A 26,545-nucleotide genomic window follows, 5' to 3' on the forward strand; every position below is an offset into this window, starting at 1 on the left:
AACAGTATGACAAAATTTTATTCCAGTGAAAATAAATATGTAATACGTGTATTTAAAAACGCGATATGCAATAAATGTTCGTTTAAATACTTTACATTTTATTAATGTGAATTGTGATTGGGAACTGCATAGCAATAACATATTTGTATATGATATATCTATTATTATGCATGACAAGAAACATATAATGAATAGCGTGTGTTGCAGAATTTCTGAGCGGGCGAGCCGTTACCCGTTTTTTCTATATAGCTGCCTGTTACATTAGCTGTTGCTTCTCTTAACTCTAAGTTTCTGCCTAAATTAACACGTTGACGCCGGTGTTACGTAGGAGACATAAAAAATCACGAAACAGACAAATCGCCGGTGATCTCTTCGCGTCGCAGTTCAAACGTTTCAAAATAAGGTGAAAAAATTGAACTTCGTACATGATAATAAAATTTATTATCACGTCATTTATTAATGTCACACAGTGACGGTTCAAAGTGTTACAACAGGATGATTTAAAGAGTTACAAGAGACTGATTCAAAATGTTTTAACAGACTGACTCGAGTGCTTATTTTGGAGGAATTTTATACTGAGATTTTAGTCTCTCTGGACGGGTTGTCGTCTGGTGTAGTATCTCAGAGGCGCCTATTCCGTTACTATTTGGTTACTGTTTCGGTGGCTGTGGTACGCGGGATGTCTAGCCTATCCTATCCTATTACTGTTTCTGAGCGGATAGTCTTCTTGAGCGTTAGTTTAAAATTAAAGAATTAACCCTTAACACACTTTTAGTGCCGAACTACTTGCTAATATCGTTGCGTATGCGAACCCACCTTATTATTAGCAGTACTTTATCTCTTGAATTTCTGGTTCCCCTACCAGACTGCTTGGCGGCCCCAAGGCACTAAGCTGCCAGCGCCTAAATGCCAACACCACACGGAGTTCCCAAGCAGTCACCACCCATCTAAGGTATTATCCGTGCCCAGTGTTGCTTAACTTTCGTGATCGGATCATGCGGCCAAGTGCTAAGTTCAATTAAAATTAGCATACACAAGAACTTATAAAATTAGGCATTTGCCCTGTTTGGTCGTAATTTAGCATATACAAGAACCTATTGTATCTAAGCTTAAAGTTAGGGATCTGCCCTGTTTGGTTACACACTAGCATAATAGACAAGAACGTATTGAACTCTACGCTACAAGAATCTATTTAATGATGTAAGAATGATAAAATCGCGCGATAATCAAACTAACTGTAAGTTGCCTAAGAAAGAGAAATTAATTGTTTACAAGACATCGACAAGGCATCGCAACGGCCAAATATTGTTTGACATTATTTATTGAAATCCGCAAGTATCCCAATTCTGAGATATAGCACGCGATGTATACCAGTATAATGATAAAGAAAACCTGACATGCATTAAAGTCTGCAGAGAATTATATACAATTCGAACTATTTCCATCACCTTCTCATAGCTTCAACTTTATTACAATCCGTTATTAAGATAAGCAACTCCTCATCGGACAGTACCACATCGATAGATTCCAACTAAAATCATACAGATAATAATAACATATATGAAATGTAATATTACACATAATAATAGAAGATTTTTATCAGATTTATCTGTTCCTTTATCATTTTGTTTTCTTTCTATCATTTATAGTAGTACCGATTGCTTATTACTTTGTTTTTAGAAAATTGTTGTTGTCATTATTATTATTTTATTACTATTATTAATTTTACTTTTTATTATTATTTATTAATATTTTATATTACGTTTTATCATTAATATTACTTTACATTTTCGTTTTCTATTATGTTTACCTATGCTGTCGTTACATTATTTATTAATATTAATGTAGTAATGTTAATGTACGTCCATTAATATTAATGTTAATTAATACTAATAAATAATGTAACAACGTTAATGTTAATATTAATATTAATGTTAATTAATATTAATGAACGTACTAACATGTAATATGTGTTTCGATAAATAAATAATTTACTAACATATTGCACTTATCATGTACTTACATACGTACCATCAATTTTATCATGGCGGCATTGCATTGCCCATATGCGAAACACAGCGCAACATCGGATTGCATATTGTCATTTTCTTGTTATAAGACTACGGGAACTCCTTACCGAGCCATTAGTTCTTAAGTGTACGTGTATGATAACTTGCTACGTAACCTTACTACGTAAAAGCTCTTTGGTAATAAATATGCAAAAGAAAAACACAGCACAAGATAATCTTACACGTACATAATCTTACGTAGCAATTTCACGGATGACTAAAAGAAAGACAGAGTGGATGAGCGAGTTGAAAAAGCGATATGGGAATAGAAAGAAAACGCTGCATATGAGCCATCTTATTTCCGTGTCTACAGTAAATATGTGTAAAGTAGCAATACCGATCAATGAGCAGCGTCAGTGTGCGTGTCTGATCAGACAAAGATACAGGAGACCTCTATGCAGCTTTCTTTCTCTATTCCCATATCGCATTTGCTTAAACGGTAATATAGAACACATGACATATGACTCGCGTACTCTATCTTTATTCTTCATACCTTTATGCTAAAAGTTCATTCACATTAGTCAATTAATTGAATTAAAGCGGCTGGGATACGAAAAGCTTGCTATTTTGCTCGGTTTGAAATATTTTTCCAAATTTCTACGCTTGTTTTCATGATAATTAAGTCTCTTAACTTCAGGTAATTTGAACCATTTTACTAATATATGATATATTATTGAATTTAAGATTCTTTCAAGTATCCCTTGGTTTAAAAGAAACAACAGCAAAGGAGGTTACTAACTAACATGTTATTATCAGTTTTCTTTTTTCTGATTTCGGTTTCTTAAATCAAGTTGACATTTCCTAAATTCCATATTCAGTCGCTTTTTACGTATGCATGTATGTACATAATATTTTCATAAATAAACTATTCCCATCGTAGAGTTTTTCATTAAATATCCGTTTGAAGCTTAAATTATAAACTAATAATTTGACTACCTTCTTTCTGAACAACATTTGAGGATATTGTTCATTTATTTTGGTCAAATTAAATTTAAGACATTAATATTTTATTTTTACATCTCTTGAGAGTGGAATACTGGAAGAAAATTTTGATCCTTATCTTACTTTTGTTTATTGATATGTACATTACATTAATTTCTTTTAAATAACTATACGAAATTTATTTAGAATTCTTATTCATTTAGATATCAACTTCCAATAAAATATTACAAAGATAAAATTTTTAAAGGTAATTTTATCTCTTTTGATTTCGGTTCCTTAAATCAACTTGACCTTTCCTAAATTCCATATTCAGTTGCTTTTTACGTATGCATGTATGTACATAATATTTTCATAAATAAACTATTTCCATCATAGATGTTTTTCATTAAATATCCGTTTGAAGCTTAAATTATAAACTAATAATTGGACTACCTTCTTTCTGAACAACGTTTAAGGATATTGTTCATTTATTTTGGTCAAATTAAATTTAAGATATTAATATTTTATTTTTACATCTCTTGAGAGTGGAATACTGGAAGAAAATTTTGATCCTTATCTTACTTTTGTTTATTGATATGTACATTACATTAATTTCTTTTAAATAACTATACGAAATTTATTTAGAATTCTTATTCATTTAGATATCAACTTCCAATAAAATATTACAAAGATAAAATTTTTGAAGGTAATTTTATCTCTTTTGATTTCGGTTCCTTAAATCAACTTGACCTTTCTTAAATTCCATATTCAGTTGCTTTTTACGTATGCATGTATGTACATAATATTTTCATAAATAAACTATTTCCATCGTAGATCTTTTCATTAAATATCCGTTTGAAACTTAAATTATAAACTAATAATTGGACTACCTTCTTTCTGAACAACGTTTAAGGGTATTGTTCATTTATTTTGGTCAAATTAAATTTAAGACATTAATATTTTATTTTTACATCTCTTGAGAGTGGAATACTGGAAGAAAATTTTGATCCTTATCTTACTTTTGTTTATTGATATGTACATTACACTAATTTCTTTTAAATAACTATACGAAATTTATTTAGAACTCTTATTTATTTGGATATCAACTTCCAATATAATATTACAAAGATAAAATTTTTAAAGGTAATTTTATCTCTTAAACTTAAGTTACCATAATTAAACGGTTGTGTTTTAGCCATTACTTGTGTCTGCTTTACAAACCTAAAAAATGTCATCAATATCGATATTGAATATTTTAATAAATATTACTAGTAAAATATATAAGTATTCATAATTACATTAATATTCATTCATGTATGTATAAGCCAAAAGATTACATGATTAACTGACTATTAAAGTATATAGGAAATTTCTTCACTTAGGATTGTACAAAATTATTTATGTAAGATCCTCCATGCTCGTCTAATTTATTATTCATTATACAGTAATATTTCATTTATTAAATATGGTAACTTGCTTATATAAATATAAATTCTGCAATTTCAATAAATTCTAAAAATGTTTCTCACATTGGATATACGTACAATTCAGTAGATTATTTATTGTTTTTGCTTCCACGTTACTAAACTGTTGTTTGTTACTTCTTTTTCATGCTCACTATCTTCTTCATTATCATTTTGTAAAGTTTGTAATTTTCCATATTTAGCTTCAAGTTTCGCAATTAACTCAGTATCGTCAAAATTTTCGATTTCCTCCTCTTCTTCTTCTCCTTCATCCTTTTCTTCTTCCTCTTCCTCTTCTCCCTCTTCCTCTTCTCCCTCCTCCTCTTCTCCCTCTTCCTCCTCCTCCTCCTCTTCTTCTTCTACTTCTTCTTCTTCTTCTTCTTCTTCTACTTCTTCTTCTTCTTCTCCTTCATCCTCTTCTTCTTCTGTCCGTTCTCCTTCTTTTAACATTGTCTTTTGCACAATTCCTATTTCATCCGTATTGCTCTTATTTTTTTTGTTTTTTATTTCATTCCATCTTATATTTTGATTCCCCTCTTTTCCTTCTCGTGTTCCTAATACTCCTTTCTTTTTTTCTTCTATGTCATCTTGATTCCGTTTGTTCATTACTTCTCCTTCCTCTTCCCCTTCTTCTTCTCCTACCCCTTCCTCTACATCTCTCTCATCCCCCTCCTCTTGTTCCTCTTCTACTCCTTCCCTTTCTTCTTCTTTCTCGAACTCAGTATCTTTTTGCACAACAACCTGTTGTCCTGTCTTTTTACCCTCTTCTTCTCCGCGCTTATATTTCTTTATTTCTATTTTTCCACTTTTCTCTTGCACTTCTTTTTCATGCTTTCCTATTTTAAAAATTGTTTCGTCTTTCAATATAATTTTTTATTCCATATATTTTTTCTCACAAAAAATTAGTTTAGATCGATTTTAAACAGAAATAATAACTTCTAAACGTTAAAAAAGGTAAAGATTAATCACTATCATTAAAAGTGCATAAAAATGATGCTTTAGCCTTCATTTAAAAGTATTTATAACAATAATTTCTTTGTTATTTTAAAAAATTTATATGTCCCCTTACAATGGCATGATATTTCTATGATTGATTCATGAAATAAAAGTATTTTTTAAATGAATTTTATAACTTTCTCAATTATATTTTAAGACATTGAATAAATGTGAAAGTTAAGTAAAAGTGTATTTAAATTTAACATACAAAATAATATTATATTGTTAAATATGAAAGATGATTCAGTAAATATTGTATAATTTTACAAGTCAGAAAATTGAAATTAGATCAGAATTTTGTCTAATTGCAATAAATTATACTATTTGTAAAACAAAAATGTTACAACATTTACCGTTATTCCATCGTTTCACAAGGACAAAATGTGCAGCGACAATAAGTGCCACACCGACTCCAAACTTCATTGCCACTGCAACCATCAGATGTTATTTTTTATTGAGATTTCAAAAGTGTAATGAGAAATAAAGAAGATTCTAAAACTATGAAAATCTTTTATATCTACGTTATATTTTATGTCAAAATATGAGAGCATGGAGGATCATTTTACATTATGAAAAGATTGTAATGCAACTTTGACACGCAATATTTCACTTACCACTAGTAGATTCTTCTTCTATTTCTTCTATTTCTGGCTTTACATCTACATCATTAACATATTCTTCTGGTTCTGTGTTTTCTACCTAATATAAAGATGATAGTGTGATAATGTGCTACTATTTAAGGAATTGTATTGTAGAATTATTCATATAGAAGTGTACGGTAACATATAATTTTTTAATTTTCTGTAGTGAATAAAATTATTAATAAATTAGTATCTAAGTAATATCTTTTGTAACTAATAAATTGTACATCTTTCAATAAGTGCTATTTTCTTTACATTTGTTATCAGAAAGAGAAAAATTTCATAAAAAATTATAGTTTCCTGTCTTATATATAAAGAGATAAAAATTAAAAAGATATAACAAAATAATTTTTCAAATTACAATGAACACCAACATCTTTATATTCAATTATCGAAAACTCATTAAATTTTTTATATAGGAGAATACATAACATAAAATAAAGTATGTACAAGTAATATTTTTCATAAGTTTTATTACTTTGATAATGACGTCTAATCATATTAAGTTTACCTCTTCTAAAGGTTCTATATTGTCATCATTAATTTCCTTAACACCAGGAATGTCGTCTAAAAATGTCTCAAATATGTCTTCATTTCTTGGCATTTCTAATATTTTATCAAATTGGTTATCTACTTCATTTAAAACAGATTTTTCATCCGAGTCTTTCTCTGTACTAATACCATATATTTCTTCTAATACATTAGTATCATCAAACGTTGAACTAATATCATCATCTTCTAATGTAACTTCTGTGTGCTTCCTGTTTTCATATTTACTCTCGCGGCTTAATTCTGTATTGATATCTTATATTAAAGATTTAAAATTTATAAGAATATTCTGAATATACATTTATATTCACTACTATATTTTAATGTTTTGTATCATGTAATACCTTCTTTATTTGGAAAAATTTCACTTTCTTCTTCATTTGATTCATTTTCAATTGCAGTTTCCTGGTCTTCCTCTTCTCCTTCTTCTTCTTGTTCTTCTTCTTCTTCTTCTTCTTCTTTCTTTACTTCTTCTTCTTCTTCTTCTTCTTTTTCTTCTTCTTCTTCTTCTGTAGATTCATTCAACATTTCATCATCCTGAACTTCTCCAGTTTCAGTTTCTGTATCAGTTTCAGTTTCAGTTGCAATTTCAGATTCAATTTCAGTTTCTGTAGTTTCTAACTTTTCATCGTCTTCATTATACCTCCTTTCATCTTCTATTTGTTTAGTTTTTTCATTTTCATTATCATGTGATTCTTCATTAGATAGAGATAAAGAATCATCTACCCACCCATCAAAGATAAAGGCCCAACGAGAAGACTCTAATGGTGTACTAACTTATAACATGAAATATATAGTGTTGACATAATACATTAAATATAATAAGTGTAATTACATTAAAAATATAGAGAAAGTTTACTTACTGTCTGTAGTACCTCTGTGCTCAATAATAACTACACCGATTAAGCCAACAAGCATTGTTAAGACAGTAAAGAATATGATTCGAGCACACCAGTGTCCACCTGTAGTACTTTCTTTATAAATATGTATAGTTACATTGTCTGTTAAATTTTCACTAGCATTTCCCACTGTAGGTGATGGTATAATGTTATCTTCTTCATCTAAATATATTGAAGTATAATATATTGAATAGTTAAATGACAATTACTAATTACTGATAAAATGATTATTATAATACGGTATAAAAGTTATTGTAAAAAATATTGCATATTGTACATACATGCACAAACATAAGTATGTATGTGCTGTGCGTATACAGATTGTATACAGCGTGTATATAGATTGTAACGTTTTTATGTGAATTAGAAATTGAAATATGATCGAGAAATTTGTTAACATTGTATTATAAAAATTATTTTTAAATGTCAGAAAGAATAATGCTTTAGTTTACTCTTATTTTGTTTATTTAAAATCTTTCTAAATAGTTATCAAAAAGTTCATTTGTTATTTTTACAAAAATAATAATAATTTAATATCAATGTTAATAATTAAGTCAATAATAATTATTATTATTTGCGACATTATTTTTTTACGAAAAGTTTATCAGACATTGTTTTCTGTAATAAACTTTGAGATAAGTATAAAATAAATAATAATATAACAACTTAATAGACAAACTTTAAAATAATACCAAGCAAAATACTGTCATTTTTGTAAATCATTATTATAAAAGAGCACTTTTACAAGTATTCTCTAATATTGAAAGTATGTATTTCCACTAACACAATATACATCACGAATCTATATTTATTACTTTGCTTATTCATCACAATAATCTGTTACTTGTATATTTCTTCATTGAACTAATAATCAAATTAAAAGTATTAAATTAATATTTATTATAAATAGCAACGAGTTGTACAAATACGTAAAATATATAAATAAATTGACGAAAAATGTTTTTGGACTGGATAATATAGGTTGATCTATTTTTGAAAGCCAAAAGCTAGGCTGATCAAACTTCTAAGACCCTGTATTTTCTAATTTCAGCAACATTGCCAAATATGCCTGAAAATATCTGAGGCTTTACGTTTAGTATAGCATTATCGTAACACGCCCACGACGCAATAAACAATTTAAAATATAAGTTCAAAATAAAATTGTATTATTTTGTGATATTTCGCAACAAAAAGCATAAATATAAATAAGAAATTTTCACTGATTTCATATTTTCAAGCAAAAATAAGCGACATATATATAAAAATTACATATACGCTCAGGCGCGCAACTCGCATATACACGCACGTGCTTGCGCATACATACACACACGCACACATGTATATACTATAATTTAAATAAGAGATCATTGAGTTTCACAAATCTTTTTCGTAAAGTTCCATCAAGGTATATAGTAGTAAATGAATCACATAGTAGCATATAAAAGCTAAAGTTAACTTATGATGTCTGAATAATTCTTTAAGATATTTTTTCACTATTCTAAAGTTCTTACAATTCTAAATAATGGGATTCACAAAATATTTTATAAAGAATGTGCAAACTATAATTTATAATTATTTAACAATCGTATTGTAATTGTCCAATATATAAAGTATATTATGAAATGTGATACGTGTATATAAGTATATACACTTAATGCGTATGTATGTATGCATTATATAATATTTCAGTATTAAAACTTGTAAAATGAAGCATCAACAAATAATATTCAATAAATATTATCATTTAATAACATTTTCCTACAATTCCTCTTTCGTATTTAAAACAAAATAATGTATATAATATGTTTTATATATTTTAGAAAATAAAAAAAAATAACAAAAATTAGTTTAATATATCCATATTTTTTAATGTATAAATTTCCTGTGATAATTTTAGAAATGAAAATGAAAGCATTGTCACTTGATATTAGTAAATACAAAAGTTAGAAGTTGAACGTTGAAATTATAATAATTCTCTCACACTTTCAGTATCCTATTTTTTTTACCCTTTTTACGTTTTTTCTCTCTCCGTTTCCTTGCTTGAACATCACCAGACATCTTCCACTAGGAAATATAACTGTACTTTTTACAATCTGAGAAACGCCAAAAATTAAGTTTTTAAAAAGTCGAACACGGAACCACGTCTATTATAATTTGATTTGTAATGACTTCAACAAGTGTTGACATAATACGAAAATCCCTAGTTACTATACTTGAACGTTTCTTCACGGTGTTAGTTCTCAGCAGGTTCTCAGTATTTTCCAAACCTTTTCCATGTTCAAAATTTCAGAAAGGATATGTAATGAGATATGTATAACAGAAGCTAGAAATTACAAAGAACTTAGTGTTGTATAAATATGTAACACGTTTGTAATGTTTATTACAATTTAATACATAAATATTAAAATTAAATAATTTTAATATTCCTAGTAAAAAATTAGACAATTTACAAATTACTAGCAAGAAGTAATCATTTTTGTATGATATAAGCAAATATTAACATACATGGTGATTTATTATCGAATATTACATTAATTAAGAACTTATGGATGTATGTATTCTAATAAGAAATGTTAATGAATCAAATTATAAAAATATCTCTGATTAAAAGCAAAGACATTTCAATCAATATAACTATATTAAAGTATTTTATTAATTTATACAATAGCATATTATTCATACTATTGTAAAGTACAAGATACTTATTTATCATATTATCCAATACTCTTGACAATATATCATGAAATATAACAAGAAATGTAAATTACATGACCATAGTACACACAATTTATTAATAAGAGAAATTCAATATAGAAATTAATAAACATATGTATATTGCAGTAAAGCAGACACAAAACAAATATTTCTGTATATGATTACAGTAAATGTATATTATGTATATATATATATATATAATCTTAATAAAATATAATAAGTGGGCTCATGATACTTTGTTATATTTCCTATATATAAAAAAATTCTGGTTTAAAAAATATATTTTAGTCAAATATTTGCGTAACTTTTATTGTAATTTCATACTAAATGACTTAAAATTTGTAAAATCTATTATATCTTTAATTTAATTTCACTTTAATAATAACCTTATATCCAAAGAAGTAATAAAAAAATGTCAATCATAATTCAGTTTATAATAGCAGAATTTTAAAGAATGTTCTATGTTTTATGAATAACATATATAAACTATCTTGTGATCAAAATGTGTCATAAACTATTTTACCAGCTATTTTTAGGGAATACCTTAACATGGTTTACTTTACTAAATATACATTAAAGGTACGAGATCAATTTATATGATATAAACAGATTAATGTTTATTAATTTTTCTAATTTATAACACTTCTTCTCACTCTCTCTCTCTCTCTCTTAATTATTTGGTTAATTTTGTAAAAAAAAGAAAAAGGAACGATCATTTCTTTTTCTAAAAATGTTTATTAACTATAAATAATTTCAAGTAATAAGAGAAAATCTTATTTTTCGTATAATTTTATAAAACTATTTTATTAAATGTTTAATGATTACTATGTAATTATTATGTTCTATGAGTATGTTCTTTGAAAAGAAAATTCTTTGCATCTATTAAAATGTGTAGTATATATCTTTTTAAATAATGTAATTTGGGAAAGGCCAAAATGTTTGTTACAGAATGTTGATTATAAGTTTTGTACTCTCAAAGGAGTAAATTATATAAGATTATCTCAATTATATGTATTTTTTATAACAATGAATAATATTGATCAGTTATAACATTTAACAAATTGAGTAGGGCATAAATAAAATTTTATTAAGAGAGCAGTCTTATTTATATCCACATAAGAATATTTTATAATTATAATCTTAGCAACCTTATTAAATGTTTAAATATTAAAAACTATTGAAACATATATAGACAAAACTACAATTTTAAGTCATTAAAGTATAGTAATAACTATTTACAAATTTTATATGTATAAAAATATATTAACAACAAACGTATGTAAGGAAATTCTTTTCATTTATTTAAAATAGATAGTATACAAGGTGCACCAGAAGAAAATTTAACTTTATCAGCATGTTAATTTGTAATTTAAAAAGATCATACATCTTAGGAATTCTTAGCTCTGTTTTAATGTCAATTTTGTTTACTGTGTATATCAAGTATCAGTATAAGATCGTAACTGTTGGTGACTAGTGAGTTCACTCTGTCTCTAGATTTTATATTTATGTAAATATGCATTTCCTTGAAAGATGGATAGGATAATATGAACCAATCTTATAGCCACCCCAATCACCTAATTTAAGTCCACTGGATTTGTCCCTTTGCGATTACATGAAATCACAATTTCAGACAACCGATACAATATATATCCAATGTAAATAACAGTATTAAAAATGAAATATTGCAGATACAGTAGCTATGTACATTACAAGCTATGTACAATTAATGCTGAACATCAGCTGTAGAATATAAAAGTGAACCAAGCCAAGAAATGCATTAAAAATGTGCAGAATTTTTCTTTTTAAATAAATCAATAATAGATGAAAATCTGTATGAAAACTTTATACGATCATCTTGATTCAGAATAACCTACTAAACATATTAATAAAGTTGTATGGATTTCTCCTGAGACACCCTATATATCCATTTCCTATATTTCAAATGTAGGGACATCTTTACAAGAATAAATGCAAGAGATATACATCTGTTTTACAAATCATATACATTAAAAAAAAAAGGAAAAAAGAATAAATTAGATCAAAAATTTTATAAAGTTTAACAAAATATGTTAATATAATTATATATAATATATATATAATTTATAATTTTATACATATTTTCCTTTAATAAATTACATTAAGATACAAAGGCAAATTTGAAAATCGTCGCTAAAACACTATTTATAATGCCACTATGTACAAATTAAATACTACTTGTATTGATTTTATATTTGATACTGTATTGTATTATTTGATTTCAGTGTATAAAAATTATTATTACCTAATATAATGTTTTCCTAATATTCGAAGACTACATATGTTTTGCTTATTTTCACAAGCATTTAGAAATTAAAATTATACAAATACTATTAATTGTTAAAAGCATAACATAAAATAGAAGTACTATAATTTTATAAAAATATAAACGAAACAATAGATCAATTAAAAATATATTGTACATATGCAAATGTCTTAATGAATATTGGTCATAATATAATATTTCTCTAATAATGAGATTGCTGATTTACTCTATCAATAAAATACAGTTCGCTATCATACTTATAGATACATATATTTCTACGTTTTTTTCTTTTTTCTTTTAAGAATAAAACATAAATAAATAAATAAAAAAGTTTTTATTGATGTGAAATGTCATACCTTGTAGTGCATGATAACAAACTATAGAAGTAATTTAAACACTCCTTGAAATATTGCTCATTGCATATTTCTATTAATAATTAAGCCATTATAGAACTTATGCAATTAATTCGATGAAAACGCACACATAAATAAAAAAAACCCCTTGAAGGAGAGTCAACAGCATATAAAATAGGATCTTACAGTATATTTAGTTTAAGTGTTTTGTTAACATTCAAATATGTTTGAAAATGCATTGTATAAAAAATATTTTTATCATATAAAATGATGTTCTGTTTAATAAAAAAAAGATTGAGTTAATTTATTTTATGTTTGATATTAGATATTAATTTTAATCTAACAACAACAGCTTATCTGATTGGGAAATTATTGTAATTAATTTTGTGAAGTTGTACATTTGCAAAAGCAATTTGCATTTAACAATCAGCATGCGATTTAGCAATGCATTTAGCAATTGCTTAGTTATTACTATATTACTACACATTTGATATTATTATTATTATTTTTATATTATCATTTACTGTAGAATTATGTGTAATTGCACATCTACTATAAAATATTGCTAGATTTGATCAGTTTAAAATATACGGGGTGAGTCATTTTAAGTAAGAACAGTAAATAGTTTTGTTGGTCTCAATGACAAACAATTTAATTTTCATGCAAAATTATATTAATGAAAATTTCATCTGCTCATTTTTGTTTACGCTCATACGTTTTTACTATTGCAGCGTTATAATTAACAAGTATAATCTTATGGTTCATTGCATTTGCAAATTTTCTTTTGAAATATTGTTGTAAAAAATGTATTTCATTGTGCCTTGTTTCATATTTTCACATATTTTTTTAACAAATATTTTTTGTTTATAATATCACCTATGCTAAAACTTAATTTATGAACATCTCTGATTAAGTGGAAATCTATTTATATTAAATATTTTGTAAAATAATATCAAGATACAAGTATTAATAATTAATAATTATCAATAATAAACGAGGCATATATTTTGTACAAAAGAAACGTTATAGATATATATGGAGAGTATTGAAGGGAAAGATGTTTCATTAATAAAAAAAATAATTGTATAAAATATAATTTTGATATGATTGCAATGTATATTTGACATTTTACATATGTGCATAAGTATTAGGAAATAATTTAATGATTGAATTGATATTTGTTGAATGTTACTTTCTTGTGAGAGAGTATGTAATATGATTTTAAAGAATGTAGTCATCACATGCTTCAGACGTTAACATTCTTTAAGTTATATTAATAAAATGATTTTAGTGAATTAATTAAATAAAGTTTTTTACAAATTTTATAACGAGTAAATAATAAGATAATAAAACTAACTTTCGTTTGTTAGTCTCAAGGAAGAATAAATAAGCATTCAGGATGATTCTAGAAACCAAGTCATACAATAATTTTATTTTAACAATGAACATCATTTAAGTGACATTCAGTGATTTTAATTAAATTTTTAATACTACTATAAGCATGAGTAAAAGATATTTATCATGAGCACTGATTGGCTACCTATTAGAGTGTAGTAAAAAATCTCGTAGGCATAGTAAATAGGCGAGAAATAGAATGATTAGAAGTTCTCCTATCAGGACATAAGTTGGTCATAAGTTGTCTATATCTGTGGTATTCATAGCAAACCTAAAATGAACAGCAAACGAAGAGAAATGATGTAAACAATTATAATTATTTAAAATCTTTAAACTGTCCTTAATGACTTCAAAAATCATGACTAGTAGCATAAATTTTTGTAGCTCTGACAATTCTTAATATACAGAAGGTAATTCCAAATACAAATCACATGAATCGTTGCCTGAAATATCATAAAACTTTGAAACACACGAAAACATAACATATGATGTTCGATAAAATAACGAGCATATTGTTACAATTCTAATATTTATTTGAATATTTTTGTTTGTAATTATATTCAAGAATTCACAATTTATAAGAAGAATTACAATTAAGAAAAAAAGGAGAAACAAACAAATAAAATGTTTTAACAAGCTGTTTTTATCACTCAATATTTTTATCAAAAGATATATTTTAAATTATTTTTCTGTATTCAGTAGTTCAAGATATTCAGAGAAATGTTCTCATCTTTGATAAGAGAATGTAACAACATTTTCATTTCTGCAGAAAAAATAGAATGTGTCGTATTAAATATTTTTTAAAGAACAATGTCATACAAAATATTTATAAAAATTAATAGTTATCATTTAAATGACGTATCTTGTAAGAGAAACTCGAGAATACTTAATCATACATAAGTCATATTGGACATAATTAGGTAAATTCTGGGTTTTTACAGAACAATTTTATTATTTTTCACAAATAGACTCCTATCAATAAAATTTTTATATTATATTTTTATATTTATGTTTTAAATTTAGTTTAAAAATTGCTTCAATTTTAATTCGCCTAGCGATTTTGATGCAGTACTTAAGTACAGTTTCACATAAGTTACTCTTCTATATTATATTTATATTTCATTATATGTATATTTTCAATTAAAAAGTCGTTTCAATCAATTCGAAACAATGCATATTTTAAAATAAAGTAATACAGAGGGAGAGAAAGAGAGAGAATATATTGGTGTGGAGAACATTTTATCATTCCTCTTTTAACTTGTCAATAAAAACATTTAATTTGTAGAGAATAAGTTGAATATGCTTATGCTCTGTTTGATTTGTAATGTTCAACTCGTGTCTACTGAGTTTATTCTTTCTTATTCCCAGATATAGTTGTAGTAAGGCTGCTCTGACGTTTGTTGCTAATATATCAACTGTTTTGTATTATTCATACTAATAGTTTTACTACATTATAGCCAACCTTTAAGATATAATTAAATATTTACTTCTTCAATTGATTTATACTATTTTTATATTACTTATATCACCTGTACTAATTAAAAATCAAAAAAAGAGATGTTTAATGCTGAAGATTTGTTTAAATAATGTAAATCATATTATTATAATTGATCTAATACAAATAAATAAACAATAAAGTAATTGATTAAAACGGTTAATTAGCTAGTCAGTGTCTATTCTTTACAAAAAGAAGTCAGAGTGATCGGATTTGAATTGATTTGAAAATAAGAAGTCCTAAAATATACAGACCCGCGCTTAATCATGGCAACAGTCACTGTTTAGTGCAAATGCAAATATTTATAGTAATTGAGATAAGACATTCAACGATGAACGTTAGACATTTTCAATTGTATTTATTAATATCTAACAAATTATTCGCCATCTGTATCTATTTTTACAACATGCACAAATGGGGAGACTTTTTAGTAAATAAGTACATTAATGTAACGAAACAATTGAATATTCAGGATTAATTTACGATAAAAGTAACCTAAATTAATAGTTTGGAAACAAAACGATTTTAATAAGAAACAAGAAATTGCACCATTGAAAGAAGAATATATTCCAAAAAATTAACTATGTAATTGTTTTCTATCTTACTTATTTACGCTAGAGAAAAGCTGGCCCACTTAATACAATTATTTGACATTTTATTGATATTAAATTACGATATTGAACCAACAATATGTTAAAACTCTCCTTATCACAGAATAAAATGTTGTTGCAAACGAAACTGTTAGTAACTTCGAAATATTTAAACATGATATAATAGATAAAATTTGAATTAAGAAAGTCTCTTGTCTAATACAATTTAATATAATGCAGATTAGAAATTGTCGAAATTCTGTCATATGATGGAAACTCGATGTTATTCTTATGTAAATTAAACTTCAAAATTCAGCAATATTACATGTGTGTAAAATTGCGCTTATATACGATATTTGAAACTATGTATAATTGAACTATATGTCATAAATGTATTTTTTGTACTAATTACTAATGTATTTATCATTAAGGATGGAACATATCTTGTCTTGTTTACATGTACGTCTACTGCAATCCAAATAAGCTGCACTGGAATACTTAACCCTTTTCTAGAGGATTGATTGAGAAGAAATTATTGGATCACACGTTTACTGCAAGATAAAGTACTAGTAAGAGCTGGCATTTTGGTTTGTACTTTAAAAGGATGTAAAAGATTTGAAATCAATAATAAAGACGTGATTTGGTGAGAACTTGACTTTGGTGTTTTTGGAGGAGATTCTCATTTTTCCCTTTTTTTTTTTTTTTAATGAATTAATGGAAAATGCCACGAGATTTTTCTAGCTTAGCGGAAAATTCACTTAGTTTTAAAATGTAAATAGAGTGTATATAAATGTAAATTCTCGAGAACATAAACAAAACATATTCAGGCGACATACCATGTTAAACTACACAACAAGCAACAGATCTTTTGACTCTTCATAAAATTGCAATGCTGACCAGAATATTTTTTTCAAAAACACATGGTTAATGTTTAAAATTTTCAACAGTATTCTGTGATTATTTTTATTCGCACTGATTTTGAGCAAGAATTTCAATAAGTTTTGGTCTGTACTGTGAGGTACTTCTAGTAACAGAAAGATATAAAGGTGAAAGAGTATAAGTGAAGTGAGATTCAAGGATCTGAGAATTAAATTAAAATCTTGAATAGAAGATTTAAATTGAAGAAGAAATAGATAATACAAATTTTTTAAAATTAATTTACAATCTTGATAGTTATATACATATTATATTTAGAATGAAGACTTTATCTTTAGTTTAGGAGATCTTGAACTAATTTAAATTGGTCATTGATATTGATATATTGGTTCTGAACAGTTATATAAAAATAACTTTTAGATATGAATAATTTTTGTTTTAGATCATTTTATCATGTCATTAAAACAAAACAAGAACTTAAAATCTAACAATGACTCACCCAACATATTGGAACAATAGTAAACACTTAAACTTCATTTAACCTTTCAACAAGCAATGCATAGTACAAAATCTTATTTCTTCTTATGTTACTGTCTAACAAACATTTCGTGCCATATCGATTGTGCTTAAAGCTATTTTTGTAAATAATTTTAAATAATTATGAAATATTTATATTTTGACTTAATATATAAGAAATAACTTTCTAAACGATACGATTTTTCATTTCATTTAAATGTCGTTTCAATCTTTTCAAAGTATTGAAAGTTTAAAATATTTTTCTGTTCCAAAATTTAACAGCTCGAAGATTACTGTTATATACACTTAAACTCCATATACTGTATACTACTGCAAGAAATATAATCTTGTATGATTTTAATGAATTTAAAGACTACAGTGTGCCTTTAATATAACATGAACATATGAGACAATATCTTAGAAAACTTTATAGGAACATGTTTTCATCTTCAAAATTTAAATGAATTAATTAGTATGCTCATTCAAAGAATTACAAGATATATCAGGTTTGTCACCTTTGAACTTTGTTATTGTGCATTCCTTTAATATTTTGGTATGGTCATAGCTATTAAACTTTCTTGATAATGTATTAGAAATAGTAATTCCATCTGTTGCTAAAAAACTGGAACTATCTAAAATTCTATTGTTTTCTAAATTTACATTTTTTTCAGAATTATCTGTCCTAAATGTATTATTTAAACTATGATCAAATGTGTTGAGATCATTTTGGATACTTCTAATAGTATCAGTAGTGCTTTCATATCGTCGTACTAAATTATTTTCGTTCTCATACCTACGATGTATCGAGCCAGAATCTAGACGTTTTCTAAATGTTTCATCGTATGATCGTTGATCCTCTATTCGTCTGGAAAATCCGCTGTCATAGCAGTGATCTGTTTCTACATAGTGTTGATTTAAACTGTCTATTTCATAAGCACGTTTTGTTAATTGACTTTCAAATCCAGCTCTAGCAGCTAAATGAAGGTAATTATCATCACCAATTGGAGCTTGCCTACAGTTACAATAATTTTTTAAATATATCATACTATATATTAGATACACAAATAATACAGTTCAATTATCATAGTGAAATGGAAATTAGAAAATGTCACATTAACTGTCTAATGTGTACTATTGTTCTAATATCAAAGAATATATTATTTTAATAAACTTACTTGCTTCCATATTTAGTATCGCGCGCCAATCTTCTAAAGTAGGCTCTATGCTCGTGCTGTAAAGCATATGCAGCTTCTCTTAATGCAGTTAAAGTTTTAAAACAAGAGGGCACATCTTCTATAGGAGACCCACCTCCTGGTAAAATACACATGTCATTAGCCCCATAAACAGCTTGACATTCACACGCATTCATTAAAGTTTCAAGTCGCGGCATATTCGTAAATATTAAAGAATGTATTCGCTGCAAATCTCTATCTGGATCTAGAACCATACGCAATCCAGCTTCCATTCCTGGTGATACTTCGCTGCATCCTAGAGCAGTTTCTGCTACTGCTTTACAACTATAAGCAATATTTATTAATGATCGAAAGGTATATTGATTCAAATTATATTAAATAACGTACCAAAGCCAATGACCATTAATATATGCACTTGGATGATATTTTTCTAATCGATTGCTGTTTGTACGACAAATTTTTGTTAAAATATCAATCCATTCTTTTTCTTCTACGCAATTTCCTGCTTGAACATATAATGCCCTTTGTGATTGAATAATTTGAAACATGTTTTTCATCTTAAAAGAATCTTCTTGAAGTTTTTCAACAGCTAATATTTCTTCAAGTGGTATTTTACATAAAGGTTCTTTACCTGTGAAATGCGTTATCAAACATAATTTGATAGAGCTCAAAATAATAAGGTTAATTCTTCAAAGATACAATATTTTCAAAGATCAATGTATTCATTCACCTTTCGTTTTTGAATAGGTTAGATCCTGTGTAGTAAGCCTAAAGTATCTTTGTTTAAAATTTTTCCGACCAAATCGTTTTCTACCTTGTGCCCTCTTAATCATTACTCTGTAATTAAGCAACAATAGTGACAAATTTATACTATGCGAAAATTTCAGACCAAAGATAAGGTACTATTACAAACCTCTTCTTACAATCAGCAGTATGCATGAAGAGAAAATATATTCTATTATAAATGCTTTTTATTAGCAATAATTATATTTATGTGAACAAAAGAATATTGTTATTTAACTTGCCTTGTTAAAATTAATATTTAACAAATAGATAAGGAAGTAATATATGGACGATGCATTTATAAATTTTTAATTTTTATCATAATTATTATAGTTATTTTTAAGTATTTGCCCGATGCGGACAAGCGGATTTATTCGCTTAAATACTGCGCAAATATGTAGCTCTTCGCGGCTATTACCCGCTCGCCTGAATGTCACAATACTCGTAAATGTTTTAGCAACACAAAAAAGGATCAAGATAATTAATTTTCATTTGCCGTCATTTGGGTCTGCCCACTCGTCTGCGCTTTCTTGTATAATTTAGTGTATTAATAAAACGTCCAAGAAATGCTTGTGTAACAAAATTCGCTCGTCTGCATCGAGCTTAAAATGTTCATTTTTCAAGTATATGATAAGAAAGAATAAAAGTAATAGATGTAATATAAATAAAGTATATTAATACAATATGCTAATATAAAAAATCATTAGACATACCCTTCTTTCAATACGATTGGTTGTTCTTGCTGAGTGCTTGTTCGTTGTTTTGCAATACCACTGTTGCTACTAGTTGATATTAATTCTAAAAATTGCTTAACTGCTTGTATATGTCTTTCTGTGTAAAATTCTCTGAAAAAGTAATATTTAAATAATAAAAATCTATTTATTTATAAACTAAATTCCGAAATACATTTATTCCTAATGTACCTATACACGCATTCCATATATTCTTCTTTACAAACGCTACCAGCTCCACCTCTACAACTTACTAAGTTTCCTAGACTCTGAATTGTTTTAGAAATTAATGTTAACGTTCTATTAGTTTGAGAATCCTAGAATAAATAATAATATATCTTAATTTCACTATAAATCAATATTGTTGCTTTTCTTTTTTTTTTTCAATGACAGTCTTACAATTTGTTCAGTAGTAATATCAAATAATCTTGGACCCAATATTGCAGGTGCAAAAAATCGTAAAAAAATAAATCCACTGATGACTGAATATCTTACTTCCTTATTTTTTGGGAAATGTGTCGCTGCAAGTTCTCTTAAACACCAGAACATTTCGCACATTAATGGTGGACATCGTACACCAGATGTTGTAATAGCAGTAAATACCCTCTCAACATATTCCTATTAAATTATAAAAAAATAAAGTCTAACGTTGTTCATATTGTTTAATATAATAATAAAATGATAAGGAAAATTAAATTTGTATTTTATATACCTTTAAATTCGCTAAATTGGTTTGAATTGTATTTGCATCCTTTACTCTTGTTGGATCTATTTCGCATGTCTTTTTTTCTAAGAATACTTGTTCCATAGCTGGTCTAAGTGTACTATGTAAATAGTGAAGACCTGCTAATCTCATACCTTCATCCATCATTTTACTTACTAACGTATTACCACGAAATATTGTTGTTGGGTCACTTTAATAAAAATCATAAATTACATTATGTATATGAATAATATATATGGTATTTCTATCGGATGTATGTGACATTATTACAGAATGCTTCGAAACATGCGGGTACAAAAATAAATTTAGTGATAAATTCGATATACAAAAATAGAAAAGAAATGAAACATATGTTCAATATAATGTTTCCGAGTTACAGCCAGTTTTATTTGTAAGTTACCTTCTGCTTATAACGAACCAATGGACAATATTAAGATACTCTGACACCATATTGAAGACAGTTTTCAGCAAATCCAAACAGTACTTGTCAATTCTGAACAGGTAAAGAGTTGTGTAAGATGTGTAGGATGTAAGAGTAAGATGTGTAGGTAACAAGTATAGAGCCTTATTTGAGCCAAAGGTACTCACTTTGAATAATTTCTACGAAAGTAGGTAACTGGCATAGCAAAAACACAAATGTAACTTGAGAACGAGGTAATATTGGACATATATTTTTCATGCTAGTATATTGATGTTATATCCATGTTTTGGAACATTCTGTATATAAATACGCAAGGTACATCTTAATAGCTTCTCCAGATACGTTCAATAATCTAACAAAAAAATGTTATGAACTAAAATTAATTAGCATTATATCAATAACAAAATACACTGCACGAAAATTGTTAAAATACTATTTCTCAAATAAAAAATTCAAGCCACCCAGTGGTATAGATATTATACGTTATTACACTTAACATAAGCAACTTTATCCGATTTTCGAATTGGTCTTTAATTTTTTATCAAAGTAAGAATGTTTTAACATTGTCCTTTATTACTGATCAAAAAAAAGCTCACTAATTTCTGTTCATATCTTTTTATCCGTAGTTATCTGTAGTGTTTGAAAAATCAAAACAACTGCTACAATGGACACTTCATATATATATTATATAATAATGACTTTTATGAATTATATAATATATATAGTAAATTATAGAATATTATATAGTAAAATATGAATATAATATATAAACTATTAAAATTAAGACTGCGTATAACTGATATACTTACGTTAATTTAGAAATTTCATGACTAGCTAAAGCTCTCATTACAGAAACCAATTGTCCATAGTGTACCAATACCCTAACCAATGGTTGAGCAGCTTCCATTTTACTTGCCACAATTTCTCCCAAAATATAAACAGCGGACGATGTTATTGGTTGAATATTGACACTTTGTAACAGCAAATTCCTTAATATATCATACATCGCTGATTGAAAAACATGGTCTGCTGTATAATGTATTTTTAACCGCAGAGATCCCAAGCCTGGAACTGCACCAGGTGATGTAGAACTGTTCGAAATTTTATTTGGGCGATGTTTTACTTGTCGCGGTTGTAAGAAGTACCTGTTAATAACGAAAATATCTAAAGATGATGACATAATAATGATAATTTATTGTTATAAAATTTTGTAAAATTTTATAAAATTTTTTAACTGAAGAAATTTAAAAAAGCTAGCAATAAAAATCATTTATCTGAAAATAAATATAGAAATTACCATGCAGTTGTTGTATTAGTCGGCTGCTTTTGTAATCCTTTTAAAGTAACTCTAACTTCACCAAGAAAAGCTGGTTGCTCTCCCATACCAGAAGATGCATGCCATAAACCTACGACAACCTCACCCACTTCTCCACGTTCAAGAGGATAATGAGAAATATCCTTCTCTTTGGATTCTGTTATTTCTGGCTATAAATGAAATTTAAGACATAAATAATTATTCAAATGGCACACAATTTTGTACAGCTGAAATATAATTAAATGATGGTAAAATAAATAGATATTTCTAAATTAGTTAATTTTACCTCAAAAACAAATGTTTCATTAAAGTATGGAGATATCGTTTTTTTTTTAATTTTTGTGCGTTTTAATACTTGTTTACCATTACTATAGTTAACCGTAACAGTTGCAAATGGATCACAACCACTATTTTTAACAGTTAATTCACTACATTCTATTATCCTATAAGAAACAATTATGGTTATTATCATTAGAAATTTCATCTTGATATATAATTATAGAGTGACTTATTCTATTCCAAACATTATTATCTATGAAACAGAATTTTATATAAATACACATACAAACATACATACACATACACACACGCACGTACGCACACACCTAGCAATTATATACTCAATGTAACAGCATTTAATAATATTTGTTTTATAACTATTTAATGAACTGAATTACCTTACTGTAAGTTTAGGTTGAGCGTATCCAATTTGAGGTTGAAGGGCAAGTTCCAAATGTGCTTTACCTTGCACTTCAGAATCAGCATCAACTAGTCTCAAGGGAAACCAATGTTCCTTATTATGATACGTTGCTAAATCTTCTCTTTTTATTGCTACCTTACCCAAAATTTTATCTTGCTTTAAATGTCTATCACGATCATAAACATAAATGCCAAGATAACGAAATTTTCTAGGTACTTCAAATTGAAATTCTTCTCCAAAAAATGGACTATATTAAAACAGAAATGCTTAAATTAACTACTTGCTGAAAAATTCAATAGGACATATGTGTATATATATATATACACATATATATATACATCAATTTCTAAGAAAAAAGCAAGTAAAATTTACTTGAGAGTTCTTTCCATTGTTGTTGTTCTAAATATTTCTTCTTGATCGAGAGATAATACACAATACACGTCCCTTGCACCAGGAGATCCATGGCTTCTGCTTTGTAAATTTTTCACCTCACCTAAATATAATTGACCAAATACTTTTTAATAAACAATTTCTCAGTTATTTCTTTAATAACTAATTTCTCACTTACAAAGTAAACGGAATTTTTCTATTTCCATAAAAACAAAAAAATATAAACTCTACTGCAATATCTAAGAAATTATGTTCTTACAAAATTAATTGACAAGAATCTTGTTAAATTAATTTTTTTAATAATCAGCGTTGAAATATTTAAACAATTAGATATTAATAACAATTGATTAGTAGATTTTTAACAATTAACAAATAATAAGAACAAAATTTATAAAATAGATTTATAGATCTGATTAATTTAAGTAATTAATGATATTAAGCTTATTTAGCAATATATCATTACAAAATTCATACATCTTATTGTATATTAATAAAAAAAACGTCCAACTTGTAAGTAATGTATTATAATAATTAATAAAAATAATCGTGTATCAAGAAATGCATAAAATTAGAAAAGATACATAAGTAATTAATAATAAATTGAAAAGATACTAAGGAAATATTTATATTTGGCCTACTCAAAAAGAATATCATTTTTGCATAGTAAAGTCAAGTTATTTCGTTCCAAGACATAATGGATTTAGCGAATAAAACGCTATATTTTGTTTTCTTAAATTTATACTGTCATACTAACGTGTATAAAAACTATGTCATAAGCAAAACAACAATAATTCTTGATATATTTAGGATAGAAATAATAAAAGGAGGAAATTTATAATTGCTGATCATGTATGACGAATTTGATTAATATTTTTATATTCAAAAGTGATCTTCTATGATATCAATAAGTATAATCAATTCTTTTCAGTGTTAACTAACTAGAAGCATATATTCGCACAGGGACAACGGTGCGTGGGAGTCGAAAATGTACGCTTACGTGTGTTGATCATTAAAGTTTAGCAGAGATACCACTACTATATGATTGTACAACAGATTTGTCAAGTTCATACATGAAATGATCAAATGACTTATAATATTATATTTTTCATTGAAATAGTAAAATCGAATAATCGAAGAAGTCGAGCTGGGTGACAAACGGGTCCCAAACAAGTAGCACGCGTATAATAGCACCTCGAACTTCTTCAAATAACAATATCCTTGTAATATCAACACATGATAGAATTCGTTGGAGTTTCACATTCTTAGTAAACGATGTTTTTAACAAACTTTCGTACCGATTTTAATCTTTAGTCTTTCTTCAACGCGAACTAGGCGCGTCTCTTCGGCCATGTTACCTCCATGACACTACTGAGTGAGTACATGAACAGAATACAAGGCGGTACGTTCATTCTGTGAATGGATTTTAAACAGTATCGTGCTAAGCTATACACGTGCCCAATCTTAAATAATATGCACGTTGATCATTTTTATAAAGATTTGTGATAACGGTTTATTTGTAGTTAATAGACGAATAAATAAGGAAATCTGACAATAAGAATATAAATGATGAATAAAATTTGATTACTAATTCATCGGCATCTGTTTAAAACAGATACAAATAAGTTGAAGATATTTGTCTAAGAAATGTTTTTCGTTATGAAAATAATAAACGTAAAAGTTATAAAGTAGGTAATACTGTTTATTCGTACAGTGTTATATTTATTTACGTTTTATTAATTATCTATATCATTGATATTTTTAAATATGATATACTGTTATATATTATATAACATATATGTTATGTTACTTAAATTACAATAAATTACAATCGGATAGACAATAAATGTTTAAATTTGCTTTCCTCCCATGATAAAGAATATTTAATGAATATAGTTATTAAAAAGCTTATTCTGTTTACATGCCTTATCTACGCAACAAGTGCATATATGTATGCATATGTATGTACGATACATTTAAATGGCATATTATAATTTTTCAGTAATCGGAGAAGTTATAAATATAATGAATTGTATCACATATTTTACACAAATACATTATCCATTCATTATTGAAAAATACATTAAACATTTAATAATTAAATATATTTTCTTAGTCAGTAGTAAAACAAGATCAAAATTACATGTTTCACATGTCTTATAAATATTATAACAGTTATCAATACGATTGACCTAAATATTACATTAGGTATGTAATATATTTACTCTATATTTAGTATTATTCTCAATTATTGTTCCATCGACGAAAGAAGCTAATTTGTTATCGATAGAGTAAATTGGCTTCGATATTTTAATTTCAATTAAGAAATTTCCACTGTTTTATAAAATATTTTATGTTTTTATCATTTTTGTTGTTCCATTGGAAATTACAAGTAAATTAGGTAAATGATACAAGTAAATAAGTAAATTATTGACGAAAAACAAACAAATATGCAAGTTGGGCGTTCGCGCGCGAATAAATGGTCCAGGTATTATAGAAATCGAGAACTTG

At 26.7% G+C, this 26,545-nt stretch overlaps 2 protein-coding genes and 2 long non-coding RNA genes across 16 annotated transcripts; 1 reads left to right on the forward strand and 3 right to left on the reverse strand.

Annotated features, from left to right (window-relative positions):
* Positions 1-1,303: 1,303 nt before the first annotated feature.
* LOC126866505 (uncharacterized) lies at positions 1,304-2,297 on the reverse strand. The gene is made up of 2 exons (XR_007689901.1): positions 2,032-2,297; positions 1,304-1,531 (listed from the first exon to the last, which is right to left on the reverse strand). It is a non-coding gene; the product is annotated as an uncharacterized LOC126866505 (long non-coding RNA).
* An 817-nt stretch (positions 2,298-3,114) lies between these two features.
* On the forward strand, positions 3,115-4,486 carry LOC126866509 (uncharacterized). Its single transcript, XR_007689907.1, has 2 exons — positions 3,115-3,258; positions 3,697-4,486. It is a non-coding gene; the product is annotated as an uncharacterized LOC126866509 (long non-coding RNA).
* LOC126866495 (glutamic acid-rich protein-like) lies at positions 3,125-9,745 on the reverse strand. Of its 7 annotated transcripts, XR_007689899.1 has the most exons (8): positions 9,545-9,744; positions 7,503-7,700; positions 6,984-7,415; positions 6,602-6,894; positions 6,064-6,148; positions 5,803-5,877; positions 3,881-5,289; positions 3,125-3,443 (listed from the first exon to the last, which is right to left on the reverse strand). XR_007689899.1 is itself a non-coding variant. In XM_050620121.1 (7 exons), exons 1-7 carry the CDS (start codon positions 9,594-9,596, stop codon positions 4,550-4,552), a joined length of 1,863 nt encoding a protein of 620 aa, XP_050476078.1. In that variant the 5' UTR covers positions 9,597-9,744; the 3' UTR covers positions 4,064-4,549. The 7 variants fall into 7 exon arrangements, 6 of the variants coding, with proteins under 6 accessions (XP_050476078.1, XP_050476082.1, XP_050476080.1 ...); XM_050620121.1 differs by lacking the exon at positions 3,125-3,443 and having other exon boundaries at positions 4,064-5,289; positions 6,602-6,882; XM_050620125.1 differs by lacking the exon at positions 3,125-3,443 and having other exon boundaries at positions 4,064-5,289; positions 9,520-9,741.
* Positions 9,746-11,319: 1,574 nt separating this feature from the next.
* LOC126866489 (GTPase-activating protein) lies at positions 11,320-25,459 on the reverse strand. Of its 7 annotated transcripts, XM_050620102.1 has the most exons (16): positions 25,333-25,459; positions 24,020-24,140; positions 23,625-23,894; positions 23,234-23,390; positions 22,930-23,117; positions 22,442-22,777; positions 21,200-21,401; positions 20,887-21,105; positions 20,680-20,804; positions 20,470-20,601; positions 19,887-19,928; positions 19,704-19,810; positions 19,361-19,604; positions 19,089-19,297; positions 18,956-19,011; positions 18,706-18,792 (listed from the first exon to the last, which is right to left on the reverse strand). In XM_050620102.1, exons 1-15 carry the CDS (start codon positions 25,385-25,387, stop codon positions 19,001-19,003), a joined length of 2,418 nt encoding a protein of 805 aa, XP_050476059.1. In that variant the 5' UTR covers positions 25,388-25,459; the 3' UTR covers positions 18,706-18,792; positions 18,956-19,000. The 7 variants fall into 7 exon arrangements, with proteins under 7 accessions (XP_050476054.1, XP_050476055.1, XP_050476051.1 ...); XM_050620097.1 differs by having other exon boundaries at positions 11,320-18,792; positions 18,956-19,297; positions 20,983-21,105; XM_050620098.1 differs by having other exon boundaries at positions 11,320-18,792; positions 18,956-19,297; positions 19,361-19,475.
* Between the last annotated feature and the right edge of the window lie 1,086 nt (positions 25,460-26,545).

This window comes from Bombus huntii, chromosome 6 (assembly GCF_024542735.1).
Source record: "Bombus huntii isolate Logan2020A chromosome 6, iyBomHunt1.1, whole genome shotgun sequence".
NCBI classification, from domain to species: domain Eukaryota; kingdom Metazoa; phylum Arthropoda; class Insecta; order Hymenoptera; family Apidae; genus Bombus; species Bombus huntii.

What these genes read in the sequence shown, in the direction of transcription:
- LOC126866489 (XM_050620094.1), bottom strand. Translation starts at nt 25,387, where the DNA reads ATGGCCGAAGAGACGCGCCTAGTTCGCGTTGAAGAAAGACTAAAGATT. An exon ending in CCAATCGTATTGAAAGAAGG is followed by an intron (nt 19,929 to 20,469) that starts GTATGTCTAATG and finishes CATTTATAATAG; the next exon opens with AATATATTTTCTCTTCATGC. An exon ending in ACTGCTGATTGTAAGAAGAG is followed by an intron (nt 19,811 to 19,886) that starts GTTTGTAATAGT and finishes GCTTAATTACAG; the next exon opens with AGTAATGATTAAGAGGGCAC.
- LOC126866495 (XM_050620121.1), bottom strand. Translation starts at nt 9,596, where the DNA reads ATGTCTGGTGATGTTCAAGCAAGGAAACGGAGAGAGAAAAAACGTAAA. An exon ending in GCACAGAGGTACTACAGACA is followed by an intron (nt 7,416 to 7,502) that starts GTAAGTAAACTT and finishes TCATGTTATAAG; the next exon opens with TTAGTACACCATTAGAGTCT. An exon ending in TGTGAAACGATGGAATAACG is followed by an intron (nt 5,290 to 5,802) that starts GTAAATGTTGTA and finishes TTTTTAAAATAG; the next exon opens with GAAAGCATGAAAAAGAAGTG.